Here is a 27,267-nt window from a genome sequence, read left to right as displayed (position 1 = left end):
GAGGAGGTGACATGCATGGGTCCCGTCCCGAAGGCTCTACTCTACCTTCTTCTTGTGTCTGGAGGTGCCTGTCCTCCTGTGCTCCGGTCAACCTTGTTATACTGCTACGAGTGCCTCCTCTTTTCTGCTAATGAGCTATGAGGCTAGTCATAGTGGGTGGGAGTAACATAACACACCCTAAGACAAGTTTGCTTATGTGACAGAAAATCCGGAATAGCTGCACAAACGACCTTTTATGCACGATAGGTGGACGATGGTAAGATCTGACGTTGCTTAGGTATGGAGGGATTCAATCCAATGATTTTTAGCCTGTGTCGTCCATGCATCGTCCGCAAAATCACCGGCTGTGTAGCATTGCTCCAGAAAATTAATGAAGATAGAGGTGTTTGTGGTAACATACTACTCCTTCTGTTTCAAAATATAGCGTGTCATCGGTTCTCGTGCTTCAACTTTGACCATTAATTTAACCAATGAGACCGACTACGACGGGAGCAAAATTTATACCAATGAATTCGTATTCAAAAGAACTTTTCAATTATATAATTTTTGCTCCCTCCGCAGTAGGTCTTGTTGGTTAAATTTATAGTCAAAGTTGAATCTTGGGAAACGCGGACACACTAAATTTTTGAACGGAGGGAGTATGTGTTACCGTATAACATAACGCACCCAAGGTAAAATGAATGTACAACCTAATAATAAATAAAACCATCTATCTATCTATCGATGATACCACGTGTACGTTACTTTGCACTATGAAGACACTATAATACTAAGAGGGAGGAGGAGAATCAGGTGGTGATAAGACTAGGTTGTCGTTTGCAGCAATACCTTTTGTGTCAAGAGAGAAGATGCAGCATGCCATGATGAGGCTGCAGGTGGTCCGGTCCTCCTCGCGTTGCCCGTGCGCTGCACACCTTTTCTACTGCTGCACGGAGCTCAACTAGCGAGTAATCTTATGATTTGATTTCCTTCAAAAGATGAGGGACAATTCTCCCTGCCTCTAGGTGGTTAGAAAAAGTGAAACGCCTGTGCCCACGGAAAAATGGGGGATGGAGTCTACCTACCTACCACTAATATAATGGTGAGACTAAGCTCCTCGGCTCATGTATTAGCTGGCCTTTTTATTTGTTATTCCCTCCGTTCCTAAATATTTGTCTTTCTAGAGATTTCAAATGGACTACCACATATGAATGTATATAGGCATATTTTAGAGTGTAGATTCACTCGTTTTGCTCCGTATGTAGTCACTTGTTGAAATCTCTAGAAAGACAAATATTTAGAAACGGAGGAAGTAGATGAGATCGACCGAAGTGGTGCCATATATTGCCAGCAACACTCAAGATCTTTCCTTTCTTCCCTTTTCTGTTGCCAAATTAAGAAAAACACTTACCCTGACACATGGACGACGGACATATGCTTCAGTGAGTATAGTCTGTAAGAGTGTTACTATATACCACTCCCTCAAATTCATAATAAGTGCCGCATTATCAAACTAAGGTTAGTTCAAAACAGCGACACTTATTTTGGATCGGAGGGAGTGCTAATTTGGCAGGAGGAACCACAGAGCACTTGGCCGCATGCAGCTTTGCAGGTGCCTGCCTCTTCCTTTCGTTTCCCTGTGAATGAATGAGTAGTACCTACCGGGGTACATATGTCGTCTGTCTGTACAGCCTTCTCCTTGTGGATGCATGCAAAGGTGCCTCTCTTTTAAACGCATCTTATCTTCTATCCTCTCTTAAAAGTATGGATGGATCATCATGTCTGCCAAGGCACCAACCCCATACGTGCACTGTTTAGTTTTTCTTGTTTGTGAGGGGCAGAGGGAGCAGCCGAAGCTGCGTCCTCACTCTGTGGTGCAGTGCAGGGCAATTAGCAATGACTAGTCTTTTCTCCACTGGGATGGGAGGAGGAATCCCCACCTGTTTATTGATCTCTGTTAAAAAGAAATTGACCAGTTTATGTGAGAAACCGGATCAAAAACCATGATCCAGTTTACGAGGAAAACCGAACCGAGAACCAGCCCAGGGCAATACATCTCGCCGAGGCAACAACATGACAAACACCAAAAAAACACCCAAGTGCATAGTCACCTATAGAGTCAGGATTAGAGCTAACCCATGGTCAATTTTTTTTAGGCAGAATAGATTTTTTAATGCCTGTAAATTCCCCCAAACTACCCCACGTAAAAACATCAAATATGGCTCATTTGCAAATGATCAATAGTTTGAACTCAACACTTTACGATTTAACAATATGACAAATACTACAAATGACAATATGAGGACACACAAGATTACCAAATAACAACACGGGGATGACATGATGCATCAATTCGAGTTCAATCACAATCAATATATACACAACTCTACTCCATTCGTTTCGGAATATAAGGTGTACCTATTTTCGTGCAAGTCAAACTTGTGTATGTTTGACCAAGAGTATAGAATAAAATATCAACATCTACAATACAAAATAAATAAATCTAGAAATACTTTTCGTGACGGACCTAACGATAGAAATTTTGTACCGTAGATATTGATATTTTTTTCTAAATTTTTGGTCAAACATGCACATGTTTGACTTTTGAAAAAACTAATGCACCTTATATTTTGAAACGGAGGTATTTCAATTCAGTTTAAGGTAAATGTTCAATGCATCAATTGATTCGTTTATTTACAAAAATAAATCTTTTCGTCCAAAGCAACTAGGAACAGTTCCTGCTCAGGTAGGCGAGCAGCTGCACGAGACCGTAGTCCCGCATTCTTGACGTCGACAACTTGAAGTCAGAGCCCGACCATTGGCGCAAGAAGAGTCACAACAGCAGGACTGCAGATGTGGAGCATTGCTAGTCCGCCACCATGCCATGCATTGGGGGGACATGGCGTGATCGCAGGGCCTGGTCATGGTGTGCCTCGCGGAATCTTTGCGCACCATCGCCCTCCGCCATCGCCAAGGCAACACCAGAGAAAAAGGAGAACAACCACCATATCCAGATATGATGGAGCACCTTCTCATACAAGGATGATTTTCGAGCCGATGAACCGTACCACCGCAAGCGACGCGATCGAGTGTTTGTTGAGAGGAGTAGTTACGGGTGCATGAAGCCACCTGACGATTGATTTCTGTGTGTGTGGCCTGATCGATGCAACAGTCACATTTTCAATAGTTTGTGGTAAAAATAGTCATGTTATCAACCAACAACTCATTATTCTCACAGTCTCTCTCTTTCAATTAACTCATCTTCTTTATCATTGCAAAACTCAGGTAAACATAAGCACCCAACAACGCGAATACGGATCCATGCCTATGTTCCTTGGAATTTATTTTTCAAACAGAAATATGGATCCCAAACTCAGGTCTCTTTGGCAATTTACAAAACCCTTACTCTCTCTGTTAATTATTTTTTAACAGATTTGCACATGACCACCCCCTCCCCCTTTATTTTGACATTTTAACGCGAATTAACCCAGTTAGCAATTTTTCATCTAGATTACCCACTTAGAGAGAGTTTCACCAGTTTTTTTGTCCCCCCTTTAGAACTTTTTATGTTGCAGATAGTTCTTTTGGTGGTTCTTTTCTGGACAAAGCTTCAATGGGGTTACGTCTACTATGACGCAACGCCCGGAAGCAAATGCAGTGAATAAGAATAAGGTGAATGCAATGAACACAGAGTTGAGTGACATGAATAATAGTCATCAAGGCGAGGCAATAGGGAAGAAACCGTGTCTAACTAATCAATTCAACTGATTAGGACACCAGTCCACTAGGGTTCAAATTCTGGTGCTCGCATTTATTCCTGGATTTATTTCAGAATTTCCGGCGATGCGCATTCAGTGGAAAGAGACGTTTCCATCGACGACGAGGTGCCTACGGTGACTTCGTAAATTTGAAGATGATATGCCGGCTCAGTCTTTCGGAGGTGCTCATAGAGGTAGGATGCGCGTGTGTGCGTTTATAGAGATGAGTATACGCACGTGTATATGAACGCTTGTGTCTGTACTGATGTTAAAAAAAACTGATTAGGACACCGAGAAAAACGTGAGGAGAAATATTGTGACGTGACGCGCCACATGTACCTAGTGGTCGGGACCTACATGATAGATCACTACATGGGATATCTGGCAAACGAACACCAAATAGGGTAAAACCTAATAGAACATTCGCTAAATAGGGCAATTAGGATGAAAAGCTTTTAAATAGTGCAACTTGCTCGAAATATGTTAAAGCAGGGGGGTAAAAAACGAAATTTCACTCTAATCTAATAAAGGTAAGGGTATGTACAATGATTGATAAGACGGTCTTATCTTACACCCACCATCCAATTAAGATATGACAATAAAACATAACGTACAATGGGTTATATGTTAGTCTTATCTCTGTTCCTAAATTTATGGTGAGACAAACTATGCTAAGAGATCATCTCTTGATTAAAATAAGACAAAACTCTTTTTTCATTTCTCTCTCCTCCACCTCAGCAATAATAAGGCTAAAATATAACCATTATACATGCCCTAAAGAGAGATTTGGCGTATGCTCAAAAAAGAGAGAGAGGGATTTGGCGGAGAGCAGTTGTGCTATGACTTTTCCTAAGAGTATCTCCAACAGGTGCTGCAAAAGACGCGCCCGCGCGGTAAAATTTGGGTTTAGCGCGCGCCGGCTGGTTCCGCGCGCTCCAGCGGTGGCGGGAAGTTACCGCGCGCGGAAAGCGTTTGCGCGCGCGCGGGAGAAAGCGGCACGCGGCGCGGTAGATTTGGCGCGCCGCTTCGCGCGCGCCTATAAAATGCCGCGCTCGCCACGCGCACAGACACAGCCACACGCCCTCCCCTCGCAACCTCGCCGCTTCGCCGCTTTCCACGCCACCACCGCGCCACCATGCCGCCGCGCCGCCGGGGTTCGTCGGGCTACCGCGGCGTCCGCGAGCGCCCCAACGGCTGGTACTCCGCCGAGATCCGGTCCGGCGACGTCCGGCTCGGCCTCGGGTCGTTCCGGAGCGCGTACAAGGCGGCCCGCGCGTACGACGCGGCGGCGTGGCGGTTGGATAGGCCCCGGACGCAGATGAACTTCCGGGACGTCTTCACGCGCGAGCAGGCGCAGCGCGTCGCCCCTCCGTCGTGTCTCATCACCGACATGGACCGTGCCGACCATGCTCGGCGCTGCCGCCGCCTCCTCATCGCCGAGGAGGACGAGCGAGCCATGGCGGAGTGGCGCCGTCGCCACCCGGAGGACGTCGCCGACGAGCGTGCCTACTGGGCGGAGAGGACGGCAAGGCGCCGCGCGGAGCGGGCGGACCGGCGTCGGCGGAAGGCATTGGCGAATGCACAGTGCGACATCGTTTCAGCAGGTGGGAGGTCGATCTTCACGTCAAACGATGGACGTTGGGACGACATTTGGCTCGATACCTCAGACAACACCGACAAGGATGATGATGGTGATGATGGTGGTAGCGATTTGGAGTAGTTTCTATCTAGTATACCGTAGTAGTTTCTATCTACTTGCACCGTAGTTTTATCTATCTATGTTTTCGAACTATCTATCTAGTTGCACCGATGTAAAATACATTTGTATCGTTTATCTTTATATTTTATCTATGCAATTTATCTTATTATGCTTTCAAAAATGTTGTCGCGCGCGTTGCATTTTTAGCGCCCTGCTGGAGCGGCGCGCGCGCTGCATTTTAACGCGGCTGCTGGAGCCAGTGCTGCGCGCCGCGCCAAATTAGGCGATGCGCGCGCGGCAAATCTGTTTTTTGCGCGCGGCGCGTCCGGCGCCTGTTGGAAATGCTCTAAGAGAAGTGTCTCGTTGGGCTACGGCTAGCATCAGACTCCGACTCAACCTCTAACAACATATAGATCGATAGCGATGAGAGATCCATATATATATGCATGACATCTCGTTCCATCGAGCCAATCAAGATCGTCATGGCGCCGTCGCAGCCGCGGAACAAGACCTCGTCGGCGCACCGGTCGGCGTTCCTCCGGGGCGAGCACCGCTTCGACATCGTCAGCTACCGCGCGCGCAAGGACCTCGGCGTCCGCAACACCGTCCGGTCCGCCGACTTCCAGGCCGGCGGCTGCACCTGGGCCCTCATCTGCTGCTTCGACCACCCCTATCCTTACGCGCGGCGTCGCGGTTCCGGGGACCAGATCCAGCTCGTCTGCATCACCCTCCAGCTCGCCAACCGTCCAACTACGGCCACGACGTGGTCGCCAGGGCCAGCCTCAGGATCGACGACCCTGCGCCGCCGGAGAAGAAGGGCGGTCCTCGCCGGTGGCCGCCTGCCATGTGGCGGAGCGTCGAGGCCAAAACCTTCCTCGCCGCCGCTCATGGTCGTGGGTACGACGACGACCCCGATGAGTGCACCGGCAAGAGCTACTGGGAGCTGCCCGTCCCCGACGGGTTCCGGGAGTCTATCTACGTCAGGGACGACCGGCTCACCATCCACTGCACCGTCGACGTCCTCCAAGAGGAGGCCGACGAGACCGCGACCAAGGACTGCTCCGTCTCCGTCGTGCCGCCGTCCACCATCCTCCGTGATCTCCGCAAGCTACTGGACGTGTCGCAGTCGTCAAAGGCAGACAAGCCGGGCACGCGCTTCGCGACGGACGTGACGTTCGTGGTGGAGGAGCAGACCAAGGCTGGGTTATTCTCGACGGCACGGGCACGCCGACAAGGAGGAAGACCAAGAGAAACACATAGGCGTGTTCCTCGAGATGATAACTAGTCCTCCTGGAGCTGCAGACGTGTGGGTGGCGTGCACCTTGAAGGTGGGTGGCTGCAGCGGACCGGTTCGGCCTGGAGAGGATGAAGGCCATGTGCGAGAACATACTGTGCGAGCACGTCACGGCAAAGAATGTGGTGGGCACGTTGAAGCTGGCGGACCACCACCTCGAGCACATTTCGCAGCCGCATGTGCTCGAGCAAGTGGTGGGAACTAAGGGTTTCAAGGATCTCAAAACCACATGTCCATCGCTTCTAGAGGAGATCATCATCAAAATCTCCAAATTGTCGTCGTCGGATGGGTAGCTCGCCTCGCTAGCTCCACAAGTATACCTATAAATCCAATTGTACGTGCACTCAATGCAATTTGTAACGTCCACATTGTCTCAACATTTTTGAGGTATGAACATTTTGACATTGATCATTAGTTATACTTGAACCCCTGCCGGCCTCTGGAACTTTGGGCGTGTTGTCGCATCTAAGTCCACCCCCCGCTACTGGTATCTCGATTTGATCATGAATCCCAGGCCTTAAGCTTTAACTTAACTAGATGATGCTTCGTGTGTTGCTATAGAAATTGATTGCAATAAATCTCAATGAAATTTGATTGTATGGCATAACTATTTTGATTATTTATTGTATTTCCTTTGGTGCATTTTTACAACATTCCAACTTTGTCTCCACAACGGAGGAAAAACAAACAGCAGGAGGTCACACATAACTAAGGTTTCAACACATCCTTGATTCCGTGGCTCTGTTTATTATCTTTCCCAGTGCTACTAGATGCAGCGAGATGGTTGAGATTTGCGTGAATTCTATGTTGCCCACCAATTAATCTAATGATGAGATTGGTTGACGCAGAAAAGCACCACCAAGATATTGGAAGTACCTTTACTTTGTATTTGATGATTTCTCTTACGGATGGTAGTGGTTTGATACTAATCATCAACTTACGCCCGAAACGCAACAACCAAAGACTAACTAGGTGGCATACAACCAGATTGATGTGTGATAGAAAATATGGGGCAATACATGCACGACTCAAATTGATGTGTGTTAGATAATAACGAGAATAAACGAGACAGAGAGAGCACACGGATTTTTTACGTGGAAACCCTTGCGGGAGAAAACCACGTACGCACGAAGGCGCAATCACTATGAGGAGGAGTATTACAAGCACGAGACGACAGGCCGTCTGAGGTGCGACTACATGGGGTATATATGAGGGGCAACACATAGGAGACCTTATAGGACAAGTAAACAAGTTGTACTCGTACACGTCGGTACCAACGCAAAAGGCCCACACCGTATGTACTACGTCTAGTCCAATACGGTACTAGAATTTGGATCATAATTTAACAATCTCCACCTTGAGCCAAATTCCCTCCAGTAGTCGAAGAAAGTGAATAACTCCATCCAAATCAGTTTAAACACCTTGTGCGTCAAAGTTCATAGGACTAGTGAGAAATACCAACTAAGCCTGAGCAAAGCTCAAACTTATTGGTCGGAACTGGCTTTGTCATCATATCAGCAGGATTATCATGAGTACTTATCTTGCATACCTTCAAATCACCTTCAGCAACAACATTTCGAATATAGAGATATCTGACATCAATGTGCTTTGTTCTCTCATGATACATTGGATTCTTTGTAAGATATATAGCACTTTGACTGTCACTAAATACGGTAGGGCAAGATGAGTCTCCACAAAGCTCAGTGTACAAACCTCTCAACCAGATAGCTTCTTTGCATGCCTCAGAAATAGCCATATACTCGGCATCAGTAGTGGAACAAGCCACAATAGACTACAAAGTTGCTCTCCAACTCACAGCACAACCACCAATGGTGAAAACATAACCTGTGAGTGATCTTCTCTTATCCAAATCACCAACAAAATCAGAATCAACAAAACCAACAAGTCCATCTCTAGTTTTCCCAAACTGTAAATAAGCATTAGAAGTACCACGCAGGTATCTGAAAATCCACTGAACTGCTCTCCAATGCTCTTTTTCAGGATTAGCCATGTATCTACTGACAACACTCAATGCATATGATAAATCAGGACGAGAACAAACCATGGCATACATAAGTGAACCAACTGCACTTGAATAGGGAACTCTAGACATGTACTCAATATCAGCATCTGACTTAGCACATAAAACTGATGATAATTTGAAGTGTGCAGCTAACGGAGTACTTACTGGCTTGGCATTATGCATATTAAAACGACGAAGAACTTTATTAATATATCCCTTCTGACTGAGATACACTTTTCCAGATGGTCTATCTCTGGATATTTCCATGCCAAGTATTTTCTTTGCTGCACCCAAATCCTTCATCTCAAATTCATTACTCAATTGCTTCTTTAGTTCATTAATCTCTGACATACTCTTTGCAGCAATTAGCATATCATCAACATAAAGGAGCAAATAAATAGTTGAACCTTTGACAGTTTTCAAATAAACATAACTATCATAATTAGACCTTTTGAAACCTTGAGAGAGCATAAAGGTGTCAAATCTCTTGTACCACTGTCTCGTGGATTGCTTCAATCCATAAAGAGATTTCTTTAACTTACAGACAAGCTTTTCTTTTCCAGGAATAACAAAACCTTCAGGTTGTTTCATATAAATATCCTCTTCTAATTCTCCATGTAAGAATGCAGTTTTAACATCCAATTGTTCAAGCTCAAGATCATGCATGGCAACAATACTGAGTAAAGTGCGAATAGAGCTATGCTTCACAACAGGAGAAAAGACTTCGTTATAGTCAATACCTTGAATCTGGCTATAACCTTTAGCAACTAACCTTGCTTTATATCTTGTCTCATCATTAGGAGAAACACCTTCTTTCCTCTTGAAAACCCACTTGCAATGAATAGGTTTCTTCTCTCTAGGTAATCTTACTAAATCCCAAGTGCCATTCTTTTCAAGTGATTCCATCTCATCATGCATAACAGTCATCCACTTATTACTATCACTAGAAATAATAGCCTCGGAATATGAAGAAGGCTCAACATTACCTTCAATTTCTTCTGCAACAGATAAAGCAAAAGAAACAATATTGCATTCTTCAATTAACCTGTCAGGTTTATTACTACCCCGTCTAACTCTGTCACGTGCAAGATTCCAACTGGGTGGAACAATAGGCTGATTTGGAGTGGGAGTGACATGTTCATCATTAACGACGGGTTCATCATGTGCATCAACAATTTCATTACGAGATGTATCACCTGAATCAATAACATGCTCCACCTGAACAGTAGGCTGCTGAATAGGAGGCTGCTGTTCACTCTCAACAGGAACATTAGTAGATGAAACATCATGTAACATAGCAGATTCATTAAAGATAACATTTCTGCTCATAACAACCTTCTGGGTTTCAGGAGTCCATAATTTAAAACCTTTAACACCAGACTTATAACCAAGAAAGATGCACTTAACAGCCCTAGGCTCCAATTTTTCATTATCAACATGAGCATAAGCAGTGCAACCAAAAACTCTCAACTGTGAATAATCAGCAGGTGAACCAGACCATACCTCAATTGGAGTTTTCTTATTAAGAGCAATAGATGGTGAACGGTTAATGAGATAACAAGCAGTGGAAGCGGCCTCAGCCCAAAAATGCCTATGCAAACCTGCATTGGACAACATGCAATGGGCTCTGGAAATAATGGTCCTGTTCATACGCTCAGCAACACCGTTTTGTTGAGGAGTATAAGGAACGGTTTAATGTCTGACAATGCCTTCAGACTTGCAATAATTCTTAAATTGCTTAGAACATAATTCCATACCATTATTAGTGCGAAGTATTTTTACCTTATTTTCAGTTTATCTTTCAATCATAATCTTCCACTCCTTAAATGCTGAGAATGCTTCATATTTATGCTTCAAGAAATAAGGCCAAACTTTTCTCGAATAATCATCAATAATAGTCAACATGTAACTAGCACCACCTAGTGACTTCTTACGAGATGGTCCCCATACATCAGAATGCACATAATCAAGAATACCTTCGGTTGTATGAGTCGAAGTGTTGAACTTCACCCTCTTGTGCTTGCCGAAGATACAATGCTCACAAAATTTTAATTTACCAGGTTCATATCCATCAAGAAGACCTCTCTTATTTAACTCTGCCAAACCAAGTTCACTCATATGTCCAAGACGCATATGCCAAAGGTTAGCAGCATCACAATCAAAATTCTTTGAAATAGCTGGAGTAGCATTACCTGAAACGGTAGAACCTCAAAGGTAATAAAGACCATTGGTCGAACTTAAGTCACCTTTCATCACAATAAGGGAACCTTTGGTGACTTTCAAAACACTATCTCCACCTGAATACTTGTATCCCTTTGCATCAAGGGCACTCATAGAAATAAGATTTCTCTTCATCTTCGGAATATACCGAACATCTGTCAAAGTTCTGATTATGCCATCAAACATCTTGATTCAAATAGAACCTATGCTTTCAATCTTGCATGGTGAATTATCAAAACCCAAAACGGAACCAGCAGAAGTTGTGGAATCAAAAGTATTAAACCAATCTCTATGTGGACACATATGAAAAGTGCATGCAGTGTCAAGTACCCACTCATCATTGGTCTCAGCACATCCAGCAATAACGACAAGAGCATCATCGGAACTATCATCACGAGCAACGTTAGCAGATTTTTCACCTTGTTTGTTACCTTTCCTCTTTTCTTTATTTTGCAACTTGAAACACTCTGAGATGTCATGCCCGTCTCTCTTGCAATACCTGCAATATTTCTTGTCTCTGGATTGCGACCGGCCCCTGTAGCCGTTTTTACTTTTGTCTCTGTTTCCATTATTGGAGTTCTTCTCCTTTGTCCTGCCACGAACAGATAATCCCTCGGCTTGGGATGAACTCGAACCATCATGAGGCACCATTAATTTCATCTTCTCCTTAGAGTTCAAAGCTTCATAAATTTTATGAAGTGTGAGAGTATAACGACTGTATAATATGGTGTCTCTAAAATTGGTATAAGAACTTGGCAGTGAACAAAGTAACATTAAAGCAATATCTTCCTCTTCATACTTAACCTCCATCACAGCTAGATCGGATATAATCTTCTTAAATTCTGAAATATGATTCAAAACATTACCTCCCTCGGGTAACCTGTGCAGGAATAATTTTTGCTTCAGATGCATCTTGTTGGTGAGATCTTTAGTCATGCAAATCCCTTCCAGCTTTAACCATAAAGCGGTGGCAGTTTTCTCGCTCAAAACTTCCTGCAAAATATTATTATGCAAATGGAGTTGAATTTGTAACAAAGCCTTACAATCAATTCTTTTCTCCTCAGCAGTCCAGTCCTCAATTCGGTTCTTCCCAAAATTATCCAGTGCTACATCATAGTCGTCCTGTGCCAACAACGCCCGCATCTTGACTTGCCATAGGGTAAACCTTATGTCACGATCTAGCAGCGAAAAATCGTACTTCATGGATGCCATGAGTTGATAAACTGTGCACAAAGTAGTACAAGTCGTAAAAAAATTCTTGATAGAATTAATTAATGTGGAGCAACGGAGTTGAAAAAATAGCACCTGAAAACTCTCGGTGGCTGTAGCAATTGATGATCTAGTACTCAATTAGTACTAGCTTTGTCACGTACTAGTGCGTGAGGAGTACTAGTTGAAACAGTACTTGAACGGATCAATGCCCACGCGCCGAGTAGCAGCAGCAAAACAAATTGCCTCGGGACTTGATCCAACTGCAGAGCACGCGTGGACGCGTATGCACGCGAGGGCAGCTAGCGGCCTCGACGGGAATTAATCCACAGCAGACCTACTCCAGAGTTCCTGTCGGTCTCGGTTTTTACGACGGCTGCAGCACAAATCGATCTGCCTTAATTGACAGATCCCTGGTCGGACAGATCGCACCACGGCAGCGCGCACAGATAAAACCCTAACTCTCGTCTCTCAAACTCTCGTACACTTGTTAGATAATAACGAGAATAAACGAGACAGAGAGAGCACACGGATTTTTTACGTGGAAACCCTTGCGGGAGAAAACCACGGACGCACGAAGGCGCAATCACTATGAGGAGAAGTATTACAAGCACGAGACGATAGGCCGTCTGAGGTGCGACTACATGGGGTATATATGAGGGGCAACACATAGGAGTCCTTATAGGACAAGTAAACAAGTTGTACTCGTACATGTCGGTATCAATGCAAAAGGCCCACACCGTATGTACTACGCCTAGTCCAATACGGTACTAGAATTTGGATCACAATTTAACAATGTGCAACATCCTAAGCCAATGAGGTTGTAGTCATTCTTTCTTACGCCGCATTTAGTGGTCGCGTTTGAGAGATCGAAATTGCCAAGCCCGGTTGTATATGCTCTTCTCTTGAAACATGCTTTCGCCCCGCCTTATAAATAAAATAACGAACCAGAGTACATGGCCGAACGATATAGTGGTGGGGAGGCACCCGGGCGCGTCAGCAAATAGTGACCGGTCATGCCTCAAAAAATGCATTCAACATCCGAATACCTCAAATTAGAAATCTCAAATCCATATAATATTACATGCAACGTGAAACCTAATCTAAGCGGAGCTCGTCCGGTTGCGCTCCCCGCTCGCCCAGCTCTGTCCTGGCCATGTCCGGCGGCCGGCTGCGCTCCTCAGAGTGTTGGTCCGGTCGCCAGCAAGGTAGGGTAGGAAATGGGACACGAGCCGGCTCACGGGACTCGAGGCACCGCCGTCTCTCATGCCCTACTCTTCCTCGTCGGAGCCCGGAACCCAAATGGTGCCGATGGACATCAAATCAATGACGGATCCGTTCGGGGACGAGCCGTCGACGTCCACCACGATGTGGTTGCGGCGCCCGGACCGCTGCGCCATATGGGGCGCCGGAGAATGCGACTCCGCCTCGCCGACGTCCACTGCTGCGAGGGCTGCCGCCGCCTCCCGCGCCCGGTGCCTTGCACGGCAGGCATGCTATGCCATGGCCTCATGGGAAGATGGTGCGTCTCGAATGTCGGCGCGCCACCGGAGGGGTTGCGCATCCGCCAGCGCCTTCGGACACCAGACGGACCGCACGGCCTCTGGCAAGGGAGCTACGGCCGGCCTAGTGCCAGATCCATGCGTCATTTGGTTGGACACAATGGATTCCCGACGGATGGAGTCCGAGCGCAGGCGTGCACAGGCCTCCTCCTGGGCGTGGTGGAGCGCAAGTCGGACGATCATCTCCTCCTTGGGGCCGCGTGGGATGAGCAGCGGCGTGGGCGCGTGCAGCCGTAGCACCTCTCGGATGACCAGGTGCAGGTACGGGAGCTCGCCGAGGGCGTGCTCCTCCACGCTGCCGCGGGCCTCCAGGGCTCGCCGCACCTCGGCCGTGGCCTTGTGCATCGCCTCTGGGTTCCTCATCAGCTCTGCCATCGCCCACTCTATGACTGTCGTCTCGCTGCCGGCGATGAATATGTCTTGCGTGCATGCGCGCGAACCCAATTACAATTTGTTAGATTGGGAAGCGTTCCTACTCCTCGATGAGGAGCCGCGTTTGATTTATATTGATATGGGCAAACAGCCATGCCTTGGCTTGTTGGGTTTTCAAAAAATTTCCTACGCACACGCAAGATCATGGTGATGCATAGCAACGAGAGGGGAGAGTGTGATCTACGTACCCTTGTAGATCGACAATGGAAGCGTTAGCACAACGTGGTTGATGTAGTCGTACGTCTTCACGGCTCGACCGATCAAGCACCGAAACTACGGCACCTCCGAGTTCTAGCACACGTTCAGCTCGATGACGATCCCCGGACTCCGATCCAGCAAAGTGTCGGGGAAGAGTTCCGTTAGCACGACGGCGTGGTGACGATCTTGATGTACTACCGTCGCAGGGCTTCGCCTAAGCACCGCTACAATATTATCGAGGACTATGGTGGAAGGGGGCACCGCACACGGCTAAGAATATGATCACGTGGATCAACTTGTGTGTCTAGGGGTGCCCCCTGCCTCCGTATATAAAGGATCAAAGGGGGGGTGCGGCCGGCTAGGGAGGGCGCGCCAGGAGGAGTCCTACTCCCTCCGGGAGTAGGATTCCCCCCTTTCCTAGTTGGAATAGGATTCGGGAGGGGGGAAAGAGGAGAGAGAGAAGGAAGGGGGGCGCCGACCCCCTCTCCTTGTCCTATTCGGACTAGGGGGGAGGGGCGTGCGTCCCAACCCTGGCCACCTCTCCTCTCTTCCACTAAAGCCCACTAAGGCCCATATACCTCCCGGGGGGTTCCGGTAACCTCCCGGTACTCCGGTAAAATCCCGATTTCACCCGGAACACTTCCGATATCCAAATATAGGCTTCCAATATATCAATCTTTATGTCTCGACCATTTCGAGACTCCTCATCATGTCCGTGATCACATCCGGGACTCCGAACAAACTTCGGTACATCAAAACTCATAAACTCATAATATAACTGTCATCGAAACCTTAAGCGTGCGGACCCTACGGGTTCGAGAACAATGTAGACATGACTGGGACACGTCTCCGGTCAATAACCAATAGCGGAACCTGGATGCTCATATTGGCTCCTACATATTCTACGAAGATCTTTTATCGGTCAGACCGCATAACAACATACGTTGTTCCTTTTGTCATCGGTATGTTACTTGCCCTAGATTTGATCATCGGTATCTCAATACCTAGTTCAATCTCGTTACTGGCAAGTCTCTTTACTCGTTTCGTAATACATCATCTCAGAAATAACTCATTAGTTGCAATGCTTGCAAGGCTTATGTGATGTGCATTACCGAGAGGGCCCAGAGATACCTCTCCGACAATCGGAGTGACAAATCCTAATCTTGAAATATGCCAACCCAACATGTACCTTTGGAGACACCTGTAGAGCACCTTTATAATCACCCATTTACGTTGTGACATTTGGTAGCACACAAAGTGTTCCTCCGATAAACGGGAGTTGCATAATCTCATAGTCATAGGAACATGTATAAGTCATGAAGAAAGCAATAGCAATATACTAAACGATCGGGTGCTAAGCTAATGGAATGGGTCATGTCAATCAGATCATTCACCTAATGATGTGATCCCGTTAATCAAATAACAAATCTTTGTCTATGTTAGGAAACATAACCATCTTTGATCAACGAGCTAGTCTAGTAGAGGCATACTAGTGACACTCTGTTTGTCTATGTATTCACACATGTATTATGTTTCCGGTTAATACAATTCTAGCATGAATAATAAACATTTATCATGATATAAGGAAATAAGTAATAACTTTATTATTGCCTCTAGGGCATATTTCCTTCATGGCTTACAAGCAAGAGGGAACCAATCGCATGTGACCAGGTCGTTACAATGAGATCTCCTAGATAGCTACGAGAGAGAGGGAGAAGAAGATATGGTTGGTTGAGATTACAAGTAAAGATAAACATAAATTCTAACACCCTCCCTTAATCTCAACTATCCTAGGTTCAGATTCCTCTTGAATTCTTCAAATGGTTTTGATGGCAGTGCCTTGGTAAATCCATCAGCTACTTGATCTTTGGAATGGATGAACCGTATCTCAAGTTTCTTGTCTGCAACTCTTTCACGTACAAAGTGAAAGTCTATTTCAATATGTTTTGTTCTGGCATGAAATACATGATTTGCAGATAAGTATGTTGCACCTAAGTTGTCACACCAAAGACATGAGACACGATTTAACTTAACTCCCAGTTCCTCAAGTAGTGACTCTAACCAAATAATCTCTGCAGTGGCATTTGCCAAAGATTTATACTCAGCCTCTGTACTTGACCTTGATACTATTGCCTGCTTTCTTGCACACCAGGAGATGAGGTTGGACCCAAAGAAGACTGCAAAGCTTCCGGTTGATTTTCTGTTATCACTACAACCTGCCCAATCAGCATCAGAAAATGCACTGACAAGTGTAGAATTAGAATGCCTGAAATTAAGGCCCAAGCTCACAGTGTGTTTTACATATCTCACAATCCTCTTGACAGCTGACCAGTATGCAGTGGTAGGAGCATGCAGATACTGACAGACTTTGTTAGCAGCAAATGAGATATCTGGACGTGTAAGTGTCAAGTACTGTAATGCTCCAATAGTGCTTCTATACCTTGTACTTTCTATCTCTTGAAGAGGATCCCCTTCATAAGCTGAGAGTCTTTTTGAAGAGGACAATGGAGTGAGTGCAGGTTTACAGTTTTTCATTCCCATGCGAACCAGAAGCAACAAGAGCACCTTAAGGTCTGGTGAGAATTCGGGCTCGATTCCTTGCTCCTTCCTTTCGACAAGCTAAATTATGAAAGAAAGCGTCACACACATTGACGCATTGAACAAGATGTTGGTGCTAAAGCTTTGCATACACATTGACGCCAGGTTTTATTTTTCATGAGTGCAGAATATTCTTCATCCATGGCTTTCTTCCACCTTGGATCATCAAGTGCCTCATTCAGCGTTGTTGGTTCACCTGAGATACACAACATACCATATCGTATAGTGCCATCAGTACGTACTTTTGGGTGGTATACTTTCATTGTCAACATAACAACCAAGAGATCTCGATATATTCCATGCTACACACATTCGGTTCCCAAACAGAATGGTAAAGTTTATACTCTTCCACCACCAACAAGCATCAATCTATGTCTTGTCCGAAACAACGGGTGCCTCCAACTAACAACAGTCCTGGGGGAGTTTTGTTTGCAATTAATTTGATTTGATTTGAGCATGGGACTGGGCATCCCGGTTACCGGCCATGTTCTCGTGAATGATGAGCGGAATCCACTCATCTTGAGAATAACCCACCTAACATGGAAGATATATACAACCCTAGTTGATACATGAGCTATTCAAGCATACAAAACAGAATTTCATTTGAAGGTTTAGAGTTTGGTACATAGAAATTTACATGAAACGGCAGATAGATACCGCATATAGGAAGGTATGGTGGACTCATATGGAATAAATTTGGGGTTTATGTCGAGCTCGCCCACCGCACCCGGCAAGACCACCCAGTCAAAGTGAAACAGCAGGCTCGCGAGCGTGAGCTCGATGATGGCGAGGCCGAACGCCATCCCCGGGCACATCCTCCGGCCGGAGCCGAATGGAAGGAAGGAGAAGTCGTTGCCCCTGAAGTCCACGGCGCCCTCGCCCTCGAACCGCTCCGGCGCGTCGGGCCAGTACCGCCCGTCGCGTGCTATCGCCCATGCGTTGACAAACACCTGCGTTCCCCGCGGCACGTCGTAGCCGAGCACCTGGCATGGCTCCCGGCACTCCCGCCGGATGAGCAGCGGCGTGGGCGCGTGCAGCCGCAGCGCCTCCTGGATTACCAGCTGCAGGTACGGGAGCTTGCCGAGGGCGTGCTCCTCTACGCTGCCTCGGGCCTCCAGGGCTCGCCGCGCCTCGGCCGTGGCCTTGTGCATCGCCTCTGGGTTCCTCATCAGCTCTGCCATCGCCCACTCTATGACTGTCGTCTCGCTGCCGGCGCTGAATATGTCCTGCGTGCATGCGCGCGCGAACCCAATTACAATTTACAGTTGCATAGTATTTGACTAGCTACTGCACATTTTATTGTTATTTGACCGTTCTTGTTTGCTGAGACTGAGAGGATGCATGGGAGCATCTGGTGTATAGCTAGTTAAAGAGTCTCTGGCTACTTACGAAGATGATGTTTTTGACGGCGTCCATGTCGAGCCTGCCCTCCTTGTGCATGCTTAGCAGCATATCCATCAGGTGATGGTCCTTGTTCTCGCCTCCGCCACCTTCAGTCGTCCTCTCGAGTCGCTCCCGGATGATGGTGTCGAGGATGCTGTTCCCGGTAGCGCGGATCTCCTTGGCGCGGCGCAAGCCCCCGCCGAGCCAGCCGGCAAGCCGGGACGAAGGCCACAGGTCCGCCGGGTTGAACCCCGCGGCGAGCTTCTGGGAGCGGTGGAGCGCACGGATGAACTCCTCCCCTCGGGCTCTCGCGACCGCGTCGCCCTCGCGGGCGACCGGCCGCGCCCCGGCTCCTCCTCCGCCAGCTCCCCCTTATTCCCTCCTTCCCGCCGCCGTCGTCAGCGTTTGCCGCCGGGCCTTGCCCGGGCGACGTTGGTGGCGGCGGCCCCTGGCCTTTCCCCTCTCGGTTGCTCTCCGGCGCGGGGCGGAGGGCGCCGGGGGGTGTTCCCTAGGCGGCGGCGGTCCGGCGTGGCGGCGGGGCTTCCTGGCGCGGCGCGGGAGATCGGCTGGACGGCGGCATCGCCGTTGGCGGCGGGGTAGCGCGGCGGCGCGGCTAGGCGGCGCCCGCTCGGCCCAGATCTGGGTCCTTTGGGCCCCATCTGGGTCTGGACGGGCCGACGGCGGGGCGGGTCGACGGCGTGGCTTCCAGGAGGCGGGGGAGCGGCGATGGGCGTTGGGGTGCTGGCGGTGCTGGCGCTGCCCTGCTGCAGCGTGGCCGGCGGGGCTTAGCGGGCCTGATTCGGGCCTGGCCGGGCCAGGGTGGCCTGGTATGCCCTGCTGCTGCGTCCGAACGGCGACCGCGACGGTGCCGGAGGCTCGAGCCTCCTGCACGACGGGGGAGGAGGTGGTTCCCTCCCGCGCGGCTACGGCGCTGCTGCTCCCGTCGTCCAACGCCTCCTCTCCTTGTTCTCTTGGCCTCGTGGTGGCGATCTTAGTGAGGCGGCGTGGGTGGCGTTGCGATCGCGGTGGCGCATGCTGGTGGGCGGTGAGCTGGTTGGTTGGCTTCGATCGGTTGGGCGGGGGGGGGGGGGGGGGGGGGGGCTTGGAGTTAGGAGAAATCCTTGCCGGATCTTCCGGCTCCGATGCGGTGACGCCTGCGGGTGCCACCATTCCTCCCTGGAGGGTGTCGGTGGTCTTCATTCCCCTCTACCCTCCGTGTGCCGGGGGAAACCATAGGATTCGTCCGGGCAGCAGCGTCGTCGGCGTCGTTTCCTTCCTGGAGGTGCTGCTTGGTTCACGGAGGATCGGAACCTAGGATCGTGGTGGGTAGATTCCGGAGGGCGCAGCGGTTGTAGGTCATTCACGTCTGTCGAGCTGTCGGTGTTGGCATTGTTTCCTTTTCTTTTTCTTTGGCTTGTTGTGCTGCTTGCCCCAGCGTATGCTCTGTATTGGTATTGGTGCTTTGAAATACAAAGCGGGGAAACCCTTTTTCGGTAACTCCACGAGCTACTTGAACCTGTAGTCACCCATGACGGTGCGCACCGTGATGTTGGAGACGACCACGGAGAGGCACGCGTGCAGCTCCACGGGGCGCGCGGCCGCCGCGGCGTCGGCGACATCGTGGAGCATGGCGGCGACTTCCTCCTCGCGGATGGCGCGAAAGGACAGGACCCGCCCCGGCGACAAGAGCTCCAGGACGGCGATCTTCCGGAGCTGCCGCCAGTGGTCGCCGTAGGGCGCGAACACGATGTCCCGGCCGCCGTTGGTGAGCACGCTCATGGTGGAGTTGAGGGGCCGCGTCGCGAACAGCATGTCGTGGGTCTTCATCACCTCGCGGGCGGCCTCCGGGGACGACACTACCAGCGTGGGCACCTCCCCGAGCCGGAGGAGCATCACCGGCCCGTGACGCCGCGCTAGGTCGCGCATCGCGCGGTGGGGCAGCTGCCCGACGAGGTGGTGCAGGCTGCCGATCACCGGCAGCCGCCACGGCCCCGGCGCCTCGTTCGACGCCGGCCACCTGCGTGCACGCCTGGAAAGAAGCGCGATACACAAGGATACCAGAGCTACGCCAAGGTAGACGACCTCCATTTGCATGCTGTACAGTGAAGCCACCGTTGCAGGCACATGCATTGGTTGCTTGCTTTGCAACGGTTCTTAGCCAAGCCCTACACAACTCTTTGTGCTTAGAATGCGCGGCGAGGCCATGCTTTTATACCAAGTGACTCACCCATTGTTGGACCTATGAATGAATGCGCGTGCGCTGTCCCGTACTTATGAATGCGCGCCGTCCCATACTTTAGGAGCTTTGCTACACACACGGACGAGCTTTGCTACACGCACGGACACATGACAACGGGCTTTTACGGGGAAGATTAGCTGGATCCTTTTGATTGGAAGAAATAATGATGCGGGGCCCACACCCCCTGAAAATAGGGTTGGGGGGGGGTGTGGAGATTAGTTAACGAACAAACCCTGTAATATGCCCGTAAGAGTCCGTTGGGTTAGAATTTTCGCACACGGACACAGGACAACGGACTTTTACGGGAAGGCTTTAGCTGGGACCATTTGATTGGAGGAAATCATAATGAGGGGCCCACGCCCCCTGAAAATCAGGGAGGGAGAGGGGTTGAAGATTGGTTAACAAAGAGACCACGTAATACACCTGTAAAACTCCGTTGGTTTAGAATTTTCACATACTTTAGTGTAGGACTCACCCCATAAAACTACTCCTTCCGTCCCATAACACTATCGCTAGCGCCCTCTGGACGACGCCGTCTTTAGGTCTGCTCAGGCCCTGCCGTTCACTTGCCAACTTCTTCCTGGCGCATTGGGTGGGGTACGTTGGTCTGCGTTGTCCTCGAGTCTTGGTCTTGTCGTAGAGGTCTCCGGCATCGGTTGTGACGGGCCTGGTTGCTATGTGGCTTGCCTCGTTGCCTTCGGTATGAGGTTGGCCTAGGTATAGCATGTATCATAGTTAGCCTGGTGGGTGTGTTGGGTGAATGTGGATATTAATCTTTGTGATTGGCATGGAAATGGCCGAAAGGCGTTGTATCTGGCTTCTTTGCAGCTCCTTCTTTAATATATGATACGCATGCTTATGCGCATTCGAGAAAAAAAAACACAAGAGCGATTATACTTTGGGTTAATCATAGTGAAAGTAACTTAACAAGTAACATAGCGCATTTCAAGACAAGTTTGCTTACATGGCGTATAGTTAATGAGGAGAGAGAAGTTTGGATAACATAATATGTTATTGTAAACATAACACCGCTCAAAGCAAAATGAGTCTACAATGTAATAAATATAATTATCTATGATACTACTGCTATTTTACTTTTCATAATGAAGGTAGTAACAAAGACTAGTGTCGTATGCATGACACTAGTCTAAGTTACTCCCCATTATGACTGGCCTTAGTGTAGGAGTATTATGGGATGGAGGAAGTTCCATATTAGCGCTGAAATAAGGCCCGCTTGGGTAATTAATCTATCTATCTACATATATATATCTATGATTCTAAAATATATATATATATATATATATATATATATATATATGTATGTATATCTATATCTATCTATCTATACCTTTTTGGCACGCCCAAAAAATTCACACGTTAATTAGAAATTAAGAGCCACTAATTTTTGGTGGGACCGAGTTATTACCATCGAGATCTTCCCTAGAGTTCGTTCAAAGCATTATCAAATTATCAATCTCTTTGCACCCTGTAAAAAAACAATCTCTCTTTTGCAAGCAAAAAAAAAATCAATCTCTCCACTACCTCTCTCCTCTTTCTCCACGCTCGTCACAGAAACCAATCTCTCCTCGACCTCTCTCTTACTTGTCTCTCCATGTCACGCGGCCGTCGTCTTCTCGATTTTTATCGTTTCCGGCTGCTTCGAGAAGTATATCCTCTAGCTGCAAAGATCAGGCGCACACGTTCGATCAGGGAGACTGCATGTGAGCGCTGAGGTCAACTAAGCCAGGCAGACTGCAGGGTGAACTGCAACCGTGTAGGATAGCGTTGGAAACGACCGAACGAATCTAGCCGGCCGGTGTCATCGTAGCGCAGCAGCAGCCGATCTGCAAGGCCGAAATCACTATTCTGACCTTCTCGACGATCTTTACCACAAAGTGAACTTGACATGAAACTATTTCACAATCTGATCCTTTTAGAAACGCCACAGACCGCGACGTTTTTACTTCACATAGAAACGCCGAGCTAACTGGCGTTATTGCTTCATATAAAAACGCCGAGATATCTCGCGTTTTTGTTCCACATAAAAACACCAACATGCCTGGCGTTGCTGCCCAGGCCCAAACGCCATTAGCTTTGGCGTTTCTAGCTGGCGAGCTAGCTTGAATAGGACAGGTAGAGAGATGGAGTAGAGTACGGTAAAGAAATCGACCACCTCTGTCCGGTCATTTAACAACCCATCCATGCATGCATGCACTAGCTCCTATACGTCTTCAGACTAGAAGACTAGAGAGTACAGAAGAAAGAGAACTTTGTTAAAAAAAGAAGAGACTGAGCGTGTGGGCTAGTGGCATTGCTGGCCAGGAGGCGCCAGCACACCCACCAACTCGTGCATGCAAGCCCACTACCACTAGCTAGCTACAGGAACCATGCATGCATGCATTCATCAATTCTTGCAGGTACTATTTCTTTATGCCACATATGAAACGCCAACGCCAATAGCGTTGCCATGTAGGGAAGAAACGTCAAAGTGGTTGGCGTTTTCATGTGGAAAAGAAACGCTAGATATCTCGGCACTTTCATATAAAGTAGCAACACTAGCTAGCTCGATGTTTCTATGTGAAACAGAAACGTCGCGGTCTGTGACGTTTCTAAAAGGATCAAATTGTGAAATACTTTCATGTCAAGTTCAGTTGATGACAAAGATCGTCGAGAAGGTCAGAACAGTGATTTCGGCCGATCTGCGACCGGTACACAGACTTTTGCGACTCAGCATGGGAGAACATGTGGTACCTCTGCCAAAATCAACCCAAAGGGCTGCCACGACCTTCTCGAGGAAGGAAGCATGAGCTGCTGCACGTAATGCGAGCGATGATGCGCGCGGCACTGCATGTTGCACACCACCGTGTACTGGCTCCATGGTCGGGTACACTAGCAGCCCTATGCCCAGGTGCTAGACTACGGTTTTCTGGTGGACTTCGATCTTCCCATGTATCTTTATCTTAATTAGCAGATACACATGCTACAGGAGCTACGTCCAATCTATTGTCCTTCCCAGTGCTCCATCATGGACAGGTGCTAAGCATGCCACATAAGCGAAAAAATGATATAGCGCAACATTTAAGGAGGGGAGAAAGTACATTGGTGACCCCAAAAAGAACCAATGCCAAGCATGAGAACCTAGGCAAACCACTTAGATGAAACAATTTGACCAATGCATGAAAGACTTTAGGTGTTAACTAATTAAATAAAGTGTGCTTAGCAACAACAAGTAAAGCACCTCTGCATTGGGGAGTTGAGTTGCTATGGTATTTAATGTACTTAGCACCTCATCTAAGCATCTTTGCATTGGAATGAAGAGGTCTCACGACATACAAGGGTGCTAAGATTGATATTGATTTCGGACATAACAGTTTCATTAATTATAGTGACAATATGAAACATGTATTGCTATATGATCAAGATTTAATGTACACTATTTTGTATACCTGGTATGACTAGGATAGAGAGAATATTATAAGCAATATTATCTTTGTATATATTCAGTTATTAGCCATTCCATTTGCAAGAAAACAGAAGTATGTTGCCCTGATTTTGCAGTGTAAGTCTGGCATGCGAAAGGACGACTCCAATATCAATTACAAACTAAAAGTATTGTACATTGCGTACTATCTTTCATAATTTCAACTCCCTCCGCCCAGGATTAGTATGCGCTCAACAGGATGTATCTAGTACTGAAATATATCTAGATACATTTGTTTGATCGGCAACTAATTCTGGATGGAGGACGTACTAGGATAATACATAATGATATGTATCAAGAACCCATGTGTTAGTCAACACACAAACATGGATGGAATTGATAGCTCATGCTTGTTGGGTTGTTTTGTTGTATGTATGACATTGTTCATATACGTATTAATAGTTGTTCATCATCCATTAATAATACTATATTAAAGAAAACTACCATTTTATATTGTTCTACATGGTCATAACATTTAGTACTATTTCTAACCCACAATTATAGTAATTTTCCATTACGTTAATCAATGTGCTTTCTATTTTATGCAGCACTTTGACTTATTAGGAAAGTGAACAAATGCAAGAACTATCCTTCCATGTGTAAAATGACCTGGCAGCTTTCTTAGAAAGGTTATTATCCTGTTATGTTGTAGGATAATTGGTGGTTTTTAATTAATAATTAAATAAATAAATTCTGATTGTTATCAAATTGCATCTTAGATTATCTATGTACAACATTAAATCACTACATGAACACTTTAGTTACTAACTTGGATCACTTTCCAGATGCATCTTGGGTGACAGGAATAAGATATAGATAATACCGCATCCTTTTTGTGAGAGAAAGGCAATTTGGTAGCTCATGCGGTACTCTTTCAATTATTTGATGAATGGATGCAGGGTCATACAGACAAAAACAGTGTAGCATAGACATGGGGTAAATTCAGATGGTTCTTGAGTGGATAAAAGAAATGACAAATACCACTATTACATGTAAAACTTTTCAAGTTTCTATTGTGTATGTTCGTTCTATTCTTTTCTTTTGGTTTCCCTGTGGGCACGTGTTTGTGTGACAAAGTCTGCTACAAAATGAATGAAGCTCATATAGATGTTTTGATATCCTTTATACAATTATTATTGTGGGCTTTATAAAAAGATATGCTTAATTCGAACGCCATGAAAAAGGAACCATATGAGAACTATTAATTAAGTAAATGAAACTATCAATTTCTAATATTTATCCTTCGGGCTATATTAGTTGTAGAAATATTGCTTCTTCTTGAGGATGCCTAAACAATTTTAAGATCTTGGTTTTTGCATCTGTTGTAGAATGAAGTATAATTAGGCAACTACTAACGATGCACATGTTACAAAACAAATTGTAGTGTTAACTAATTAAACTTTCAAGAGCATATCACCAAGTCTCTATATTCATCGCAATATTCTTCTAAATGATTTAGCTAATGCATTGTTATAACCTAGCCTGTGCAAGTGCACGGGCCTCCGTTCCAAAATAGATGACTCAACTTTGTACTAACTTTATTTTGGAACAGAGGGAGTAGTATGCAACTAATCTGTAACCTCGAAACATATATGCTTCCATAAGTACTAACACATTGTAAAGCATAGCCCATACAATATACAGTAACACAAGTACATGCAGATTTCTGTAGATCTATTCGGTGCTCCTGCCTCTCCACCCTACGAGTGTTCGACTGTTGGGTTTTGTGACTGGTGTTGGGGGTATGCGGCGGCGCAACATAGGGTTGGGGTGTTGCTGGGGGTGAGATATTTTTGGGAAGCAGACGACATCTAGGTCGATATGTGTCGGAGGCGAGTGGTGCTGGTTGGGGTCAATGGGGTGGGAGAGGGGAGACGGTACAACAGGGACGCTGATGAGGTGGATATTATTAGGATTAAACACGACTGCTTGTCCGTGTCCGTTCCGTGTACGTGTATATGCATGTGTTCGTGTAAGTTTCCTAAACCATGAGCGAGTAGGACTACTGGTTGGCCAGGTTAGCTAGTATATACACTCGAGATATCCCCTGTAATCTCGACCACCGAGACCACCGAAGCAATAAAGAAAACTAAATACTTAAAAGTGCAGCTGTGCTATTATGTTGAAGCGAGCGCACACCCTTGTCTCCCTCTCTGTCACCTACCACATGGTCCCTAAGACCCTAACACACTTAAACTCTTTTCATGAGGGCATCATCCCGTGAATTCTCTTCACAAATGAGAGCTGCAAAGAACGTCCAGTGACTTCATGTGTTAGAAAAATATAAATCTGCATGCATTTAATTTGTATTTTTAAAATTTTAAAAAGCTATAACTTTTGAACGGAACATCAAAATTAAGATCAGTTTTCATCGCTAGGTTCTCCGCGACGAGCTCTTCAAAACTAGATCCTATATGAGTATGTTTTGACTATTTTTTTTTGCGTGCAACTTTGGGTGCTACGGAAGCAATTTTAGTGCTACAGGAAAGCAACTTCTTGTTAGTTTGTGTAATATGACTACCTATCATCAAAAATCCCTTTGAAGTTGACAACCATAACTACCAAGTTAACTAGCTTCACCTCTAAGTTTCCTACCATAACTAGCAAATATACTTCCATAACTTGTTTGAGACTGGACTTTTAGATCCCGGGTGCCCAGGCACCCCTATCTGCACCATTCATTCAGAATATGGCACTTCGAGATGTGTGTGCTTCACTGTAGCCAATGATTTCGTTGCAGCTTCGTTGCCTCGTTAAGCCCAAGAATAAGGATAGAAAACAAACAAATCTGGGTCTAGTCAAGCACTGCCTCTCTCTAGACCAAGACTGGTTTTGCATGTGCATGTGGTGCGAGAGAGAGAGACAAAGATTGAACAGTGACATGTGATGTCCTGCGTTGGTTATTTTTGCTGTTTTTGAATCACGGGCTGGACAACGACCTACCTATATGCTGGGAATCTGTACTATTCACGTAGGCAGGGATCTCTAAGACCATGACAAGTTCTGTCACCGCATGCAAAAAAAATGGACAGGCAGCACCTACAATAGTGCTGTCAAGTCATCTCTGTCTCCATCGAAAAGGTGCCTCCCTTCCCACAGCTTGAGGTCGTGATGGATTAATTTGTTGCTAATGCTATCACAGCTTGAGGTCGTGATGGATTAATTTGTTGCTAATTTGTTGCTAATGCTTGA

General features: G+C 46.8%; 1 protein-coding gene across 1 annotated transcript; it reads right to left on the bottom strand.

Moving 5' to 3' along the window:
* Positions 1 to 16,500: 16,500 nt before the first annotated feature.
* Positions 16,501 to 20,443, bottom strand: LOC123101832 (dolabradiene monooxygenase-like). Its single transcript, XM_044523108.1, has 6 exons — positions 19,866 to 20,443; positions 18,592 to 18,662; positions 17,700 to 18,203; positions 17,065 to 17,168; positions 16,685 to 16,993; positions 16,501 to 16,590 (listed from the first exon to the last, which is right to left on the bottom strand). The coding sequence occupies exons 1-6, from the start codon at positions 20,441 to 20,443 to the stop codon at positions 16,501 to 16,503; spliced, it is 1,656 nt and encodes a 551-aa protein (XP_044379043.1).
* Positions 20,444 to 27,267: the final 6,824 nt, after the last annotated feature.

This window comes from Triticum aestivum, chromosome 5A (assembly GCF_018294505.1).
Source record: "Triticum aestivum cultivar Chinese Spring chromosome 5A, IWGSC CS RefSeq v2.1, whole genome shotgun sequence".
NCBI classification, from domain to species: Eukaryota; Viridiplantae; Streptophyta; class Magnoliopsida; order Poales; family Poaceae; genus Triticum; species Triticum aestivum.
This window is presented reverse-complemented; position numbering and strand designations above follow the sequence as displayed.